Source organism: Carassius carassius, chromosome 6 (assembly GCF_963082965.1).
Source record: "Carassius carassius chromosome 6, fCarCar2.1, whole genome shotgun sequence".
Taxonomy (NCBI): Eukaryota; Metazoa; Chordata; class Actinopteri; order Cypriniformes; family Cyprinidae; genus Carassius; species Carassius carassius.
Genome location: NC_081760.1, coordinates 40,309,535 through 40,322,281, shown reverse-complemented (window position 1 = coordinate 40,322,281; position 12,747 = coordinate 40,309,535). Strand labels below are relative to the sequence as shown.

Sequence of the window (12,747 nt, the reverse complement as noted above, 5' to 3'; positions counted from 1 at the left end):
AGGAACAGTAACTTGCTTTGCTTTATTAACTTTATTAACTTTAATCAAGGTCAAAGTCATTCAAGATCAAACGAGACGTGTTGAATAAATGCTTGATATGTAGTTTAATCTTCACAGTAAGAGACAGAGATGAATTCACTGAGTCACGTATGTGGAAATCAAATCCTTTCAAATTAGCTTAATGAAATAAAAGAGTCCTGAATGAAAGCATGATGGAATAAAACAGATTAATTTAATTCTCTGTCAGCTGCTGAAGATCTTTAAATGATTGTTTAAGAGTCATGAAATTATATTAACATTTACTATTTATTTGACTATTAATCATCATCTATGAACTTACAGTTCTGTGGAAATTAATTTATTATGTCTGTGAGTGACTGCATTAATGTTTAAAGTATAGGTTTTGCATTAGTGTATAGAAATTAACTGAGCAAAATACAGATTATTACACACAATAAACATGTTTAAAATCATGGGTTGTAATGAGGACACTGAGATGTGTGTCCTTTACTGCAGATTCACTATTCACTATAAAAGACTAAAAATAGCATTACAGATCTCAGAAGCTGCTTGTCACAGCAGAAGAGTATTTGATGAATCGAGCTGCTAAAGGACTGTTTTCTACTTCCTCCTGATCACGTCTGAAGCAGAACAGCAGCGGAGAGCAATGAGGAGACGAGGAGAGAGATCACATGACAACAGACAGCTGCCAATCATCAAGTTCAGTGTCGATGGTGAAGCGTGTGTCATTCTGTTCCTTTTGACACGATTGACTCGGGTTCGAATCCGCCTTTTGGTAAACTTTCTTTCTCCCTTTTCAAATTTCAAATCATATCAGAAAAGCTTTTATTTTTAATAAAATTTTGCCCAATAAGGTGGCATCCATTTAATAATTTAATAATTTACAATTTAAACTCCACTCATTCTGCTTTATAATGTATTACCATTATTAGCAAAATATCCTACTATTTTCAATCATTGCTCCCCTAACGATTGAAAGATTTTATTTGTTAATTAATAATGTTTTCAACTCAAAAATAAATATGCATGTAATGTAGTTATTTTAATATATTTTACTGTTATTTATTGTAAGTACATTAATAAATAAAATCAGACTTATTAATAGGCTTTCCCAATCTTATTTGCGTAAGAAGTTGGCGCGTGATGAATCTGCACTTTTGGCGGTTAATAGTCTATGCTTGCTGTTGCATGACATGAATGGATTTTTATTTATTTTTTTACAACATACAACGACTGCAGAGGAATCTGAACCTGACCAAACTAAAGACAGATGAAGCTAGACGCCCGACAGCCTCATAAAGATGATCCATTAGACGCTCCCTAGACAGCTCAGTGTTTTACATATGTCAGGAAAAGGACCATTTACATCCAAATTTAATTTAATGCGCACAGAACACAACATAGAAATATGTCTCAGAATATAAACTGCTTAATCGGCCATTTTCAGTAAGATTAATCGTTACTAAATGTGTTTGTGTGTCTGTGCGTTTCACTTGAATAATGTCCAGATGATATCGGTTTTAAAGCAGTGGGTAATTCACTCGTCTATTTTGTGATTCTGTTGGCAAACATGTTTTTATTCAGGAGAAAATCTCTCATTCAGGAACATTTATTTTAAAGGAGTCAGATTCATTATTAAATATGATCCTTTAGTTAATGATGAAACACTCACAGAGCTTTTCTGCAGTTGATCACAGCTGGTATCAGTCTTCTTCTCCCCTCAGCTGATGTGTTGTATTTCATGGTGTTCAGTTCATCCAGTGTCTCCTCTGACATCTGAAGCATGTAGGAGATTGTTGAGCAGTGACCAGCAGTGAGTTTCTTCTTTAAGTGTTTGTCTGATTTCACAAACTCCTGAATCTCTGTGGACAGAGTCTGATCTTTCACTTCCAGCAGACAGAGGAACAGATTGATCGACTGATCAGCTGAGAGAGGATTAGGATCATCTGGATCTTTGATCATATGTTTAATGTACTGTGTGGTTCTGCTGATGGTCTCTGAGCTGTTCTCTGTGTGTGTCAGTAGATCCTGTAAGAGTCTCTGATTGGACTCCAGTGAGACGCCCAGCAGGAACCGCAGGAACAGATCCAGACGTCCATTTTTACTCTTGAGAGCTTTATGTACTGCTGATCTTAGTAGATCATACAGAGAGACTTCAGAGCTGGATAAACTGAATTTGAGCAGTGGATCTCTGAATTCATGCAGTGTTTTCTGGTTCTCTGTTAAACAGCAGTAAAGCTGATAGAAAGCAGCGAGAAACTCCTGAACGCTCAGATGAATGAAGCTGTAGACTTTCCTCTGATGAATCACAGATTCCTGCTTAAAGATCTCAGTGCAAATCCCAGAATACACCGAGGCGTCAGTGATGTCTATGCCGCTCTCAATCAGGTCCTCCTCATAGAACATCACATTGCCCTTCATCAGCTGTTTGAAAGCCACTTCAGCAAGTTTCACAATCACTTCTCTGTTGGACGGCAGGAGTTTCTCTGGATCTCTCTCTTCATACTTCTGCTTCCTCATGTTGATCTGAATCAGCAGGAAGTGGATGTACATTTCAGTCAGAGTTTGAGGGATTTCTGCACTCAGATCTTCTTCCAGGAGCTTCTGAAGCACAGTGGATGAGATCCAGCAGAAGACGGGGATGTGGCACATGATGTGGAGGCTTCTTGCTCTTCTGATGTGTGAGATGATTCTGCTGGCTTGATGCTCATCACTGATTCTCTTCCTGAAATATTCCTCCTTCTGAGGCTCAGTGAATCCCTGAATTTCTGTCAGACGGTGGATGTATTTGGAGGGGATCTGATTGGCTGCTGCTGGTCTGGAGGTGATCCAGATGAGAGCAGAGGGAAGCAGCTCTCCTTTCATGAGCTTTGACATCAACACAGCCACTGATGAAGTCTCAGTCACATCACAAACTTTCTGAGCGTCTGAAAACATCAGTGTGATTCTGCTTTCATCCAGACCATCAAAGATGAACACAACTTTACACTCCTCATAAATCTGTGAGTCCAGATCTTGAAGTTCAGGATGAAAGTCCAGCAGAAGTCTGTGAAGACTGTACTGATGATCTGGGATCAAGTTCAGCTCTCGAAATGGAAGCACAAACATGAAATCTACATCCTGATTGGCTTTTCCCTCGGCCCAGTCCAGAATGAACTTCTGCACAGAGACGGTTTTTCCGATTTCAGCGATGCCTTTAGTAAGAACAGTCTTGATCTGCTCTTTCTCCTCACATCCTGCTTCAGCGGAGGCTTTAAAGATGTCATTGCAGTAGATTGGAGTGTCTTGTGAGTGTTGTGTTCTGGCTGTTTTCTCCATCTGTAAAACCTCATGTTCTTCATTCACTCCTTCTCTCTCTCCCTCTATGATGTAGAGCTGTGTGTAGATGCTGTTCAGGAGGCTTTCATTCTCCTGGAGTTTCAGTCCCTCAAATAATCTCTCATACTTGTTCTTCATGCTGGTTTTGTGCTGCTCTTTGACTCTCTGTAGTTCATCATTCACTGGTTCAGGAGGATCTCTGGTCTGAGTTTCTCTATACACACTGCTGAGGAAAAAAAAATGATTAAAAAATATATAAATACAGGATTTAATCTATAAACAAAATTAGAATGTAAATCATCACAGGTGGCAGTCTAGTATTTTTCATATATTTTATGTCTTACATATTGACACTAAGTTAATTTTAAAACATTAAATGTTTAAAATGCACAATACCAAGCTGGACAGTGTCTCACCTGGGGTCAGAGGTCACTGGTTCAGCACTGGGGTCAGAGGTCACTGGTTCAGCACTGGGGTCAGAGGTCACTGGTTCAGCACTGAGGTCAGAGGTCACTGGTTCAGCACTGGGGTCAGAGGTCACTGGTTCAGCACTGAGTTTAGGAGGCTGTTCCATGGATCTGTCACTCTTCAGAGACACACAGCTGTGATCTGGAGATGAAGATCTCTCACTGATCTCCATGATGAAGAACTGATCTGAGGTCTGTCAATGAAGAAACAGAACAAATAACAGAAACACTTTGACCACATCAGTGGAGGAACTCAGTGCTCATGTGTTTGTTGAGAATGAATCAAAACAGAAATCATGAATCTCTGTTCAGAGACGAGTGTGTTTTATGCTGCTGTAATCTGACATCAGGTTTTTTGAAAGCATGAATCCCTGTTGTGCTGTAATGTGACCAGCCGACATATCCAACAAACTGATAATGTTTATTTATTTTTTTGTAGCTATGACTCTGTTCACATTTATTTGAGTAATAATCTATTTTTCTGAATCAGTAAATTAAAGATGAAAGAATATTTGACATTAGCTTCAAAAGCAAACTATGTTAGTTTATATGAGTTACATCATGAAATAGTCTTACATGCAATAGAAAAGAAAAGTCCTGAAAAAAAAAAAAACTAGGGAGTTTTATTTGAACATTTACACTTATGAAGGTAAAGTTTACCACGGTAAAGCAATAAATGAACACATTTAAAGTGAGAAGGGTCTAAATTTAAATAATAACCAAAAAAACACAATTTTGGGGGTTATCCAAAAGTTTGGATATACATATTTTTTACAAAATTGGAAAAGTCAATCCAGAACACTTTACAGTAAGTACAGTCCCAAAACAAGTGATTGTTTCTTCAGACTGAAGACAAAAGGAGCTATTGAGGGAAAACTATTGTTAAATTTAGCACGTTTGTAATTTATTAATTAATATTAATTCATTTACGTCAAAGTACAATGTGCATTCTAATGTCCAACTTTTAAATTAGCACAGATTACACCTCCTCTGGTATCTGGAGAGATCCTGTACTTTGTTTTCCAGCTCACCGATTCTTTTTTCCGCGATTGTGTAGGGTTGGGTATCAATTGGGTTTTATTTGATACCGGTGCCATTTCATTACATTCAAAACAGTACCTGTGCCTAAACGGTGCCTGAATCGATATTTCTACATAAAAATAAATAAATAAAATAAAAAGCCCAAAAAGGATAACATTATAGAACATTAAAAAGATTAAAAATAAATCCATTGCTTTTACACGCTCCTTGGATGCTCTCATTTCCCAAGCTTCTCTTACTCTAAGCCTAATAAATGTATTTCATGATCTGAGTCATTGTTTAATACAAAACCACACATAATGTTTCTACTGTATCTCTGTCAATCACTCTGATATTTAGTTAAGATAAATGCTGTCTGTCACTATTTTTAATCAGTTCTGTGAATTACTGTATGCTCATTCTTTATAAAGTAGAAAAATGTCGTTTGTAAAGTACAGTACTTGTGCAAAAGTCTTTGGCACATTAGTATTTTCACCCCAAAAAAAGGTTTTAAGGGAGTTATTTATATTTTTTGCTGTAGTGTGTCAGTAGGAAATATCAGTTTACATTTCCAAACAGTCATTTTATCATTAATTTTAATAATAATCTAGTGAGATTGTTGAATGCACAAGCAGTCTGACAACAGACCGCCTAAGACTAAGACTTTTGCACAGTAGTTTATGTATAAAGTAAGTATAATTAGATTAAGTATATTTCAATAAGTATAAGGGCTAGATGTTCGCTGGAGGAAACAGCGGTGAACGAAGAGAAAACTTTACAGTAGATGAGAAACCGATTGCTCCCTCGTGACCTTTTGTGAATTGTATTTATGCCAAAGAACTGCACAGATACAGATATTTTAACAATCTGTCGATAAACACACACCTTGTGTCCTCTGTTTGTGTCCGAGTCTGCTCGCGCTGCTCCACGGTCTGTGGATTGAAGAGCGCGCTGAAAGACAAGGAGACTGATCTGCTGCTGTTTTCAGATGAAATTCAAGGTGACTGACTCTGAGGCGATCGCAAATGTGTGTACAGTTTTTGGCTGATGCTATAGCCCCACTAAAAAAGCCTAGTGACGCCTGTGCTTCGTGTTGTCACGCTGTCTAGTCTCTGTTTCCCTGGGTGTCCACTAGTGGGCTCACTTCCCTTTAGGCACTTCACCATAGGCAGTAGTATTCCACTAGTCTTGTCCTGTCATCACAGTAATTGCACTCCTGCTAATTGCACCAGGTGCATTCACTTAATTGTCATTAGCCTCGCTATAAATACCTGTCTTTCCATGTTGTCTGTATGGAGTCCTTACCTTTCGTGTTTCCAGTCTTCTCGTCCTCCGAGATTCCCCATTGTCTTCTCGCCCTCCGAGACCCCTCGTTTTCCGAGTTCCCTTTCCTTTGTTTATTTGTTTTGGATTGCCTTTTTGGTTTTGACCTTGGCTGTGTTTGACAACGATTTGGATTACCCTATATTAAATAAATACCTTCTATTGGATCTCTCTCTTTCCCTGTGTTTCACTGGTCGCGATCGTCACAGAGGGACTCCATCACTGAGATCCAGCGGTATGTCTGTTCATGTTTCCTCCCCAGCCACCGAGCGGGAGAGGAATGGTTTTGAGGGAACCCGCATGGTAGTTTTCCGTGGGACTAGGGGAGGTCGCAAGGGAGTTAGTGGTAGAGAGGAGGTTCGGCATCGCTCTCCACCATGGCCCCCCTTCGACCCTGGGCTCGTGTGGAACGGATCGGAGCCGCCGTCTCACCATGGCGGACGGAAAGGAGAAATGAAGCTCAGAGCCGCTGCCCAGGATGGCCGCAAGTCCAGCGCCACGGCACAAGATGGTCGCCAGCCCAGCGCCTCAGCACAAGGTGGTCACAAGCCTAGTGCCACGATGCAAGATGGCCGCCAGCCCAGTGCCACAGCACAAGATGGCCACCAACTCAGCGTCACGAGGCAAGATGGACGCCACCCCAGCGCCGCAGCAAAGAGTGGTCGCCAGCCCCGTGCCACGATGCAAGACGGCCGCCAGTCCAGCGCCAACTCCCAGAATGGCCGCTGAGACATTTTTGGATTATTTTCCATGCTTTCCAAAAATCCTAGAGATTCCCAAGAGTGTTCATGTCACGCTGCCGATCCAGAGACTGTTCACGCCATGTCTGCTGAGCCAGTGCCACAGTACAAGATGGCCACCAACCCAGCGCCACTGCACAAGGCGGCCGCCAGCCCGGAGCCACTGCAGAGGATGTCAGCTACAGTAGGCTTTCCTGAGTTGAGTCAGGTTCCCGTTGACCCTCCAGAGTCAAGTCATGTTCCCGTTGACGCTCCAGAGTCGAGTCATGTTCCCGTTGACCCTCCAGAGTTGAGTCATATTCTCGTTGATCCTCCAGAGTCGAGTCAGGTGCTTGTGGACCCTCCAGAGTCCAGTCAGGTGCTTGTGTACCCTCCAGAGTCGAGTCAGGTGCTCATGGACCCTCCAGAGTCAGGGTTAGTCACCGTTGACCTTCCAGAGTCAGGGTTAGTCACCGTCGACCTTCCAGAGTCAGGGTCAGTCATCGTTGACCTTCCAGAGTCAGGGCTAGTTCTGGTTGACCCTCCAGAGTTGAGTCAGGTGCCAGTTGACCCTCCAGAGTCGAGTCAGTGCTCGTGAACCCTCCAGAGTCGAGTCAGGTGCTTGTGGAGCTTCCTGAGTCAGGACTAGTTACCATTGACCCTCCAGAGTTAGGGTTAGTCACTGTTGACCTTCCAGAGTCAGAACTAGTCACCGTTGACTTTCCAGAGTCAGAACTAGTCACCATTGAACTTCCAGAGTCAGGGCTAGTCACCGTTGACCTTCCAGAGTCAAGTCAGGGCACTGGTGATCTTCAAGGACAGAGTCAAGTCACTGATGATCTTCAAGGACAGAGTCAAGTCACTGGTGATCTTCAAGGACAGAGTCAAGTCACCGGGGTTCTTCATGGGAGAATTCAAGTCACCAGTGATCTTCATGAACAAAAGCAAGTCACCATTGATCTTCATGAACAAAGGCAAGTCACCATTGATCTTCATGAACAAATACAAGTCACCAATGATCTTCATGAACAAATGCAAGTCACCAATAATCTTAATGAGCAGAGTCAAGTCAGTCACCGATCTTCTGGAATCCAGTATAAATACCATGGGATTACCAGAGTCTCGTCACTTCTCTGTGGAACTACCAGAGCCTCTCCATGTCTCTGATGAACTACCAGAGCCTCTCCACGTCTCTGATGAACTACCAGAACCGTTCCACGTCTCTGCTGAACTACCAGAGTCTCTCCTCGCCTCTGCGGGACTTCCAGAGGCTCGTCACGTCTCAGTCGAACTCTCTGAGCGCCGGACTGTTCCTGTTGTGGCCACAGAGGCTACCCTTAACATGTTCATGTTCTTTGTTTCAGACTTGTCCTACCCGACTTGCTCTTCTGCCAGTCCGATCCCACTGTGGTGGTCTTTGGCGCCGCCCTGGTGGGCTTCGGTTTCGACCACACGGACATGGTGGTCTTCTGCTCCGCCCTGTGGGGTTCCCGTCCCGACCACACGGTTGTGGTGGTCTTCTGCTCCACCCTGGGGGGCTCCGGCCTCGACCACACGGACATGGTGGTCTTCTGCTCCACCCTGGGGGGCTACTGTTCTGACCGCACAGATGTGGCGGTCTTCTGCTCCGCCCTGGTGGGCGCCACGCTATGTCCTTCCTGGACTTGTGTTTTTGTGTTTTTTTCCTCTGCCTGTTTTCCACCTTTGGACCTGGCCCTCCGTCCCTCCCCCTGATCCTCCGCCGGTCCACCTCCCTCCTGGACTCCTTGTTTGTGTTGTACTTCTCTTGTCTCTGTTTCCCTGGGTTTACCTGGTCGTCTTGTCTCTGTTTCACCATTTTACCTGGTAGTCTTGTCTCTGTTTCCCCATTTTTACCTGGTCCTCTTGTCTGAGTCAAAGTCCACCATAACACAAGCAACGAGACTTAAAGATGAATCTATCGATTTAGATTTGTGTTTTTTATCTTTTGTCATAGTCCAAAAAGTTCTCCTGAAAGTTCAGTCACGGCACTGACAAGAAAGATAAAAATAATGTTGGAGAAAGAGCCGTGTTAACAGTTAAACTGTCCACGTAAACTTCACAGACACAAAAATAAAAAATAAAAATAAAAGTATAACCAAAAGATCACCTAACTGATCAGAAAGTGCTTAGAGTAAAAATATATGCAATATTTAATGAAATACACTGAAATGTACAAGCAAATGTTCAAACGTTCAAGGACTGATTCACCAAGCTGTCAACTTCACACCGCCGAGTCGAAAACAAGATGGAGACCGAAGCAGACGTATGTTGAAACGCTCTGAAGAGTTTGTGCTTCTATCCTCTTTGAAAAACATCTTGTCGTCTATTTTATTTTAAGAAAGAAATCTTGAAACAATTTTGCAATACTGTCAAAGAGTGGTTCATTTCATTGTGTAGGAAGCACTAAAGATAACTCTGATCTATTCAGCCGTAACGGCCTTGCTAACAAGCCAACGATGAGCACCAAAGATAAAGGAAAGAAAGTGATATTAGATCACGTCTACTCATCTGCTGCCAGAGACTCTCCTCCTACTGATTCATCTTCAGGAGATCTACCAATAATTCTCCTCCAGCTCCTGATACTCCACTAATCAGACCCATGCTGAAGAGAAACAAACTGAGTTACAGGAAAATATTAGCACTGCCCTTACCCTGAAAGCTAATCAAAGGACTGACTCACTCCAGCAAATGATAATTACCAACTCAAACTCAACTGAGGATCTCAAAACATCCTTAAATCACCTGTATGTTGAGATTCAAGATCAATCTGGAAGAGCGAATCACTGATGCTGAACATTACAGAAGACGCTGGAGCCTACGTCTCTATGGTCTCTCTGAACAACCAAACGAAGACATAAAAGTGAAAGATCTTGAAAGTTTCTTTTGGATTTGGATTGAAGGATTTGATGTCATTGACATTGCTCACAGGCTCGGCAAACCACAGCCGAGCAGGATTCATGTGAGATGCCATATGGAGGAATGACAGAAAAAGGAAATTCCTGAAACAATACAAGCTTCAATTTGTGGAGGATCTGACCAAAGAAGAAACAAGAAAGCCTACTATATCAGATCCAGAGCTTTTTTATTGAGACACATCAAGACAATGTGATTCTTGTAAAACAATTATAACAAGTCCAAAAACATTGTCTTTAGAAAGTAAAACAGAGAGATCTCAAGACCTTTCTCTAAATGAAACTGAATTCTGTATAAATCTCTTAAAAACAACAAATCCTCTGGAAATGATGGGCTTACATCAGATTATTATATAGTTTTTATAAATGATAAATCTAAATTCCTGTTAGCGGTATATGAAGAATCCTTACATCACATAAACAAGGTGTTATTACCTGATCCCTAAACGTCAAAAACATATCCTTGATTATAAAACCTCATTACTAAATAATGATTATAAAATAATGGCATCAATTTTAATGCATTAAATGAGAAAATTGATGAAACTCAATATGGATTCATAAAAGGTCGTCACGTTTCCTCTAATATTCGTTTAGTTATTGATTTAGTGCAGTATAGTTATTTATTAAAATGGAGACCCTTTAATACTTTTTCTGGATTTTAGAAAAGCTTTTGATTCAGTAAGCCATAATTTTATATTTGATTCATTAAAATTCTTTGGTTCCTGACAATATTTCATTAAAAGTGTAAGAATTATGAACTGTGGTAGCAATATTTCTATTAAACTTGTGAAAGGAACATCTTCTAGATCTGAAATAAATCGAGGAACAGACAAGGTTGTCCAAATTCTGTGTTCTTCTCTTGGTCGAGGCTCAAGTTTTAATAATATGATAAATGTATTGCAGTTCATGAAAGACAGATTAAAATATCATAACTTGCTGATGACGAGACAGTTTTTCACAATTCTCTGGATTGAGATTAAATCTGTCGAAGTGTGAGATCCTACATCTTAAAAATATCAACCTCTCCACTGTATGTAATAATCCTGTTAAAAGCATGGTGAACTATTTGAGAATCAAAGTCTATAAAAATACTGATGGTCAACTCAAATGTTATACCTGTTATTGAAAAATGCAGAAGAGGTATAACTGATGATTGGTGAGAGATCTTTCTGTTCAAGGAAGTGTTTTATAAAGTAAAGCAGAAGATCTTTCGAGAGCAGCATATCTCTCGCTCTTCCTAGTGGCATAATAATTTTAACCAAATTCTCTGATGTAAATATTAATAATACAAGCCGACAAAATCTCCAACTTTTTGTAAATGGTCTCTCCTTTTTTGACAAGTGTATTAATAACAGTTTTATAAGAAACTCCCTGAATGTCGGATCCAGTCCTTCATGTAAATCAGAATGTTTTAAAGCTCACTGTGTATCTTGGTGCAGCATCTGGATGTTATCATATAAATATGAACTTTATAATAAAGTAAAAGTAGTACTTTACAGAATTATTCACAAATGTTATCCTGTAAATGCAGTTGTTAGTAGATATATTCATAGTGTTTGTTATAAATGTACCTTTTGTAATGTATCTGTTGAAGATATTGAATCTTATTTTCTATTTCTCTTTGGGTTGACTTTAAAATAGACATAACAAAAAAAGTCCAACATTTAGATCCTCATGATACTTTGGTTTGTTATCAAAACCATATTTTTCTAATAAACATATTATGTTATTAAACTATTAATTATCTTAGCAAAGTTTTATATTCATAAGTCAAAAGTAATTCAAAAGAAACCGTCATATATTACATTTTGTAACACTGATCTTAAAATATATTTTGAAGCCCTTTCTAATATGAGATCACAAAATATGAAGCTTATGAAAACAATACAAATACTAAAGCTTTTCAAATCTATGTAACTTCCCTAATTTATGTATTATTTTCTTATTTTTATTGTGTTTTGTTTATATGTATATGTTTGCATAACATTTTTTATTTTAGTTGTTGCGGTTATGTTTTGAATGCTTTGAGATGTGCAACGCTCCTCTATTTACATTGTGTCTTTGTGTGATGATGGAACTGAATAAAGAAAAATAAATAAAGAAAAAAACACACACACGCCTTCATTTTTGTCGGAGCTGAACACAAACCTGTTCTACCTGCAGAGCGCGCTCCCGAGATCACGTGACGCGCGACACACCTGTAAGTTATAAATGATTTCAACTAATAATAAAACACAGCAAGACTTTCTTTCCCACCTTTGCTTATTAATTAGTAATGTATCCGTAAATTTCTCTCAACTAAAATAATCGCTAGAGTTTGATATTATTATAATCCTGAAGATGAACTGATCATCTGATTTTACAAGCGTCACAACTCACTACAAGTTAAAGCTCGAGTTTAGTGTGAAAGCGTCGCGAAAACGAACACATTGTACAATAATATGAGATGAAATCAGAAGATTATAACTGAACTTACCGTGATGTGGTTTTTATGCCCGTTTGTAACTCTAGGAAATGTGAATTTACACTCGGTTAGTGTTGAGACTCTACTTTCGGTTTCGACACAAAGGCGTGTCCTCGTGATGCAGACCGCGCATGCGCAAGAGACCTCAGCTGACAACAACACACAAGCCCCGCCCATTTGTCTGCTTTCAGTCTGTTAAATGTGTTCAGCGCCACCTACTGCACTGGAGTTTGACAGAATACTTTTTTGGTTTTGGTTTTGTTTTGTTTATTTATTAATATAGCACAGTTTAATACAACTCACGTTGCCCAAAGTGCTTTACAGTCACAAGCTAAACAAAAAATAACAAGAAAATGACAGAGATAGACATATCCACCTCACATAGACATACATAAACATTAACCCATTTAAAAGTGCTCTCCATTTGAATTTAAAAGATGTTGTTTTAACACAGCTTTGAACATGTGTAAAGATTTGAC

The 12,747-nt window shown here is 39.9% G+C and overlaps 2 protein-coding genes across 3 annotated transcripts in view; both read right to left on the bottom strand.

Annotated features, from left to right (window-relative positions):
• The window catches only part of LOC132142900 (NACHT, LRR and PYD domains-containing protein 12-like), a 33,223-nt gene extending 26,676 nt beyond the window's left edge, over positions 1–6,547 (bottom strand). For both annotated transcript variants that reach the window (XM_059553097.1, XM_059553095.1), the window contains exons 1-2: positions 6,543–6,547; positions 1,694–3,536 (exon numbers count right to left, since the gene is read on the bottom strand). In XM_059553097.1, coding sequence (XP_059409080.1) covers positions 1,694–3,477 — 1,784 coding nt within the window. In that variant the 5' untranslated portion in view covers positions 3,478–3,536; positions 6,543–6,547. The remainder of the gene's footprint in view (positions 1–1,693; positions 3,537–6,542) is intronic.
• The window catches only part of LOC132142890 (NACHT, LRR and PYD domains-containing protein 3-like), a 135,866-nt gene that overhangs the window by 73,958 nt on the left and 49,161 nt on the right, over positions 1–12,747 (bottom strand). The window contains exon 2 of the mRNA XM_059553080.1: positions 3,756–3,890. Within this exon, the coding sequence (XP_059409063.1) occupies positions 3,756–3,890 (135 nt within the window). The remainder of the gene's footprint in view (positions 1–3,755; positions 3,891–12,747) is intronic.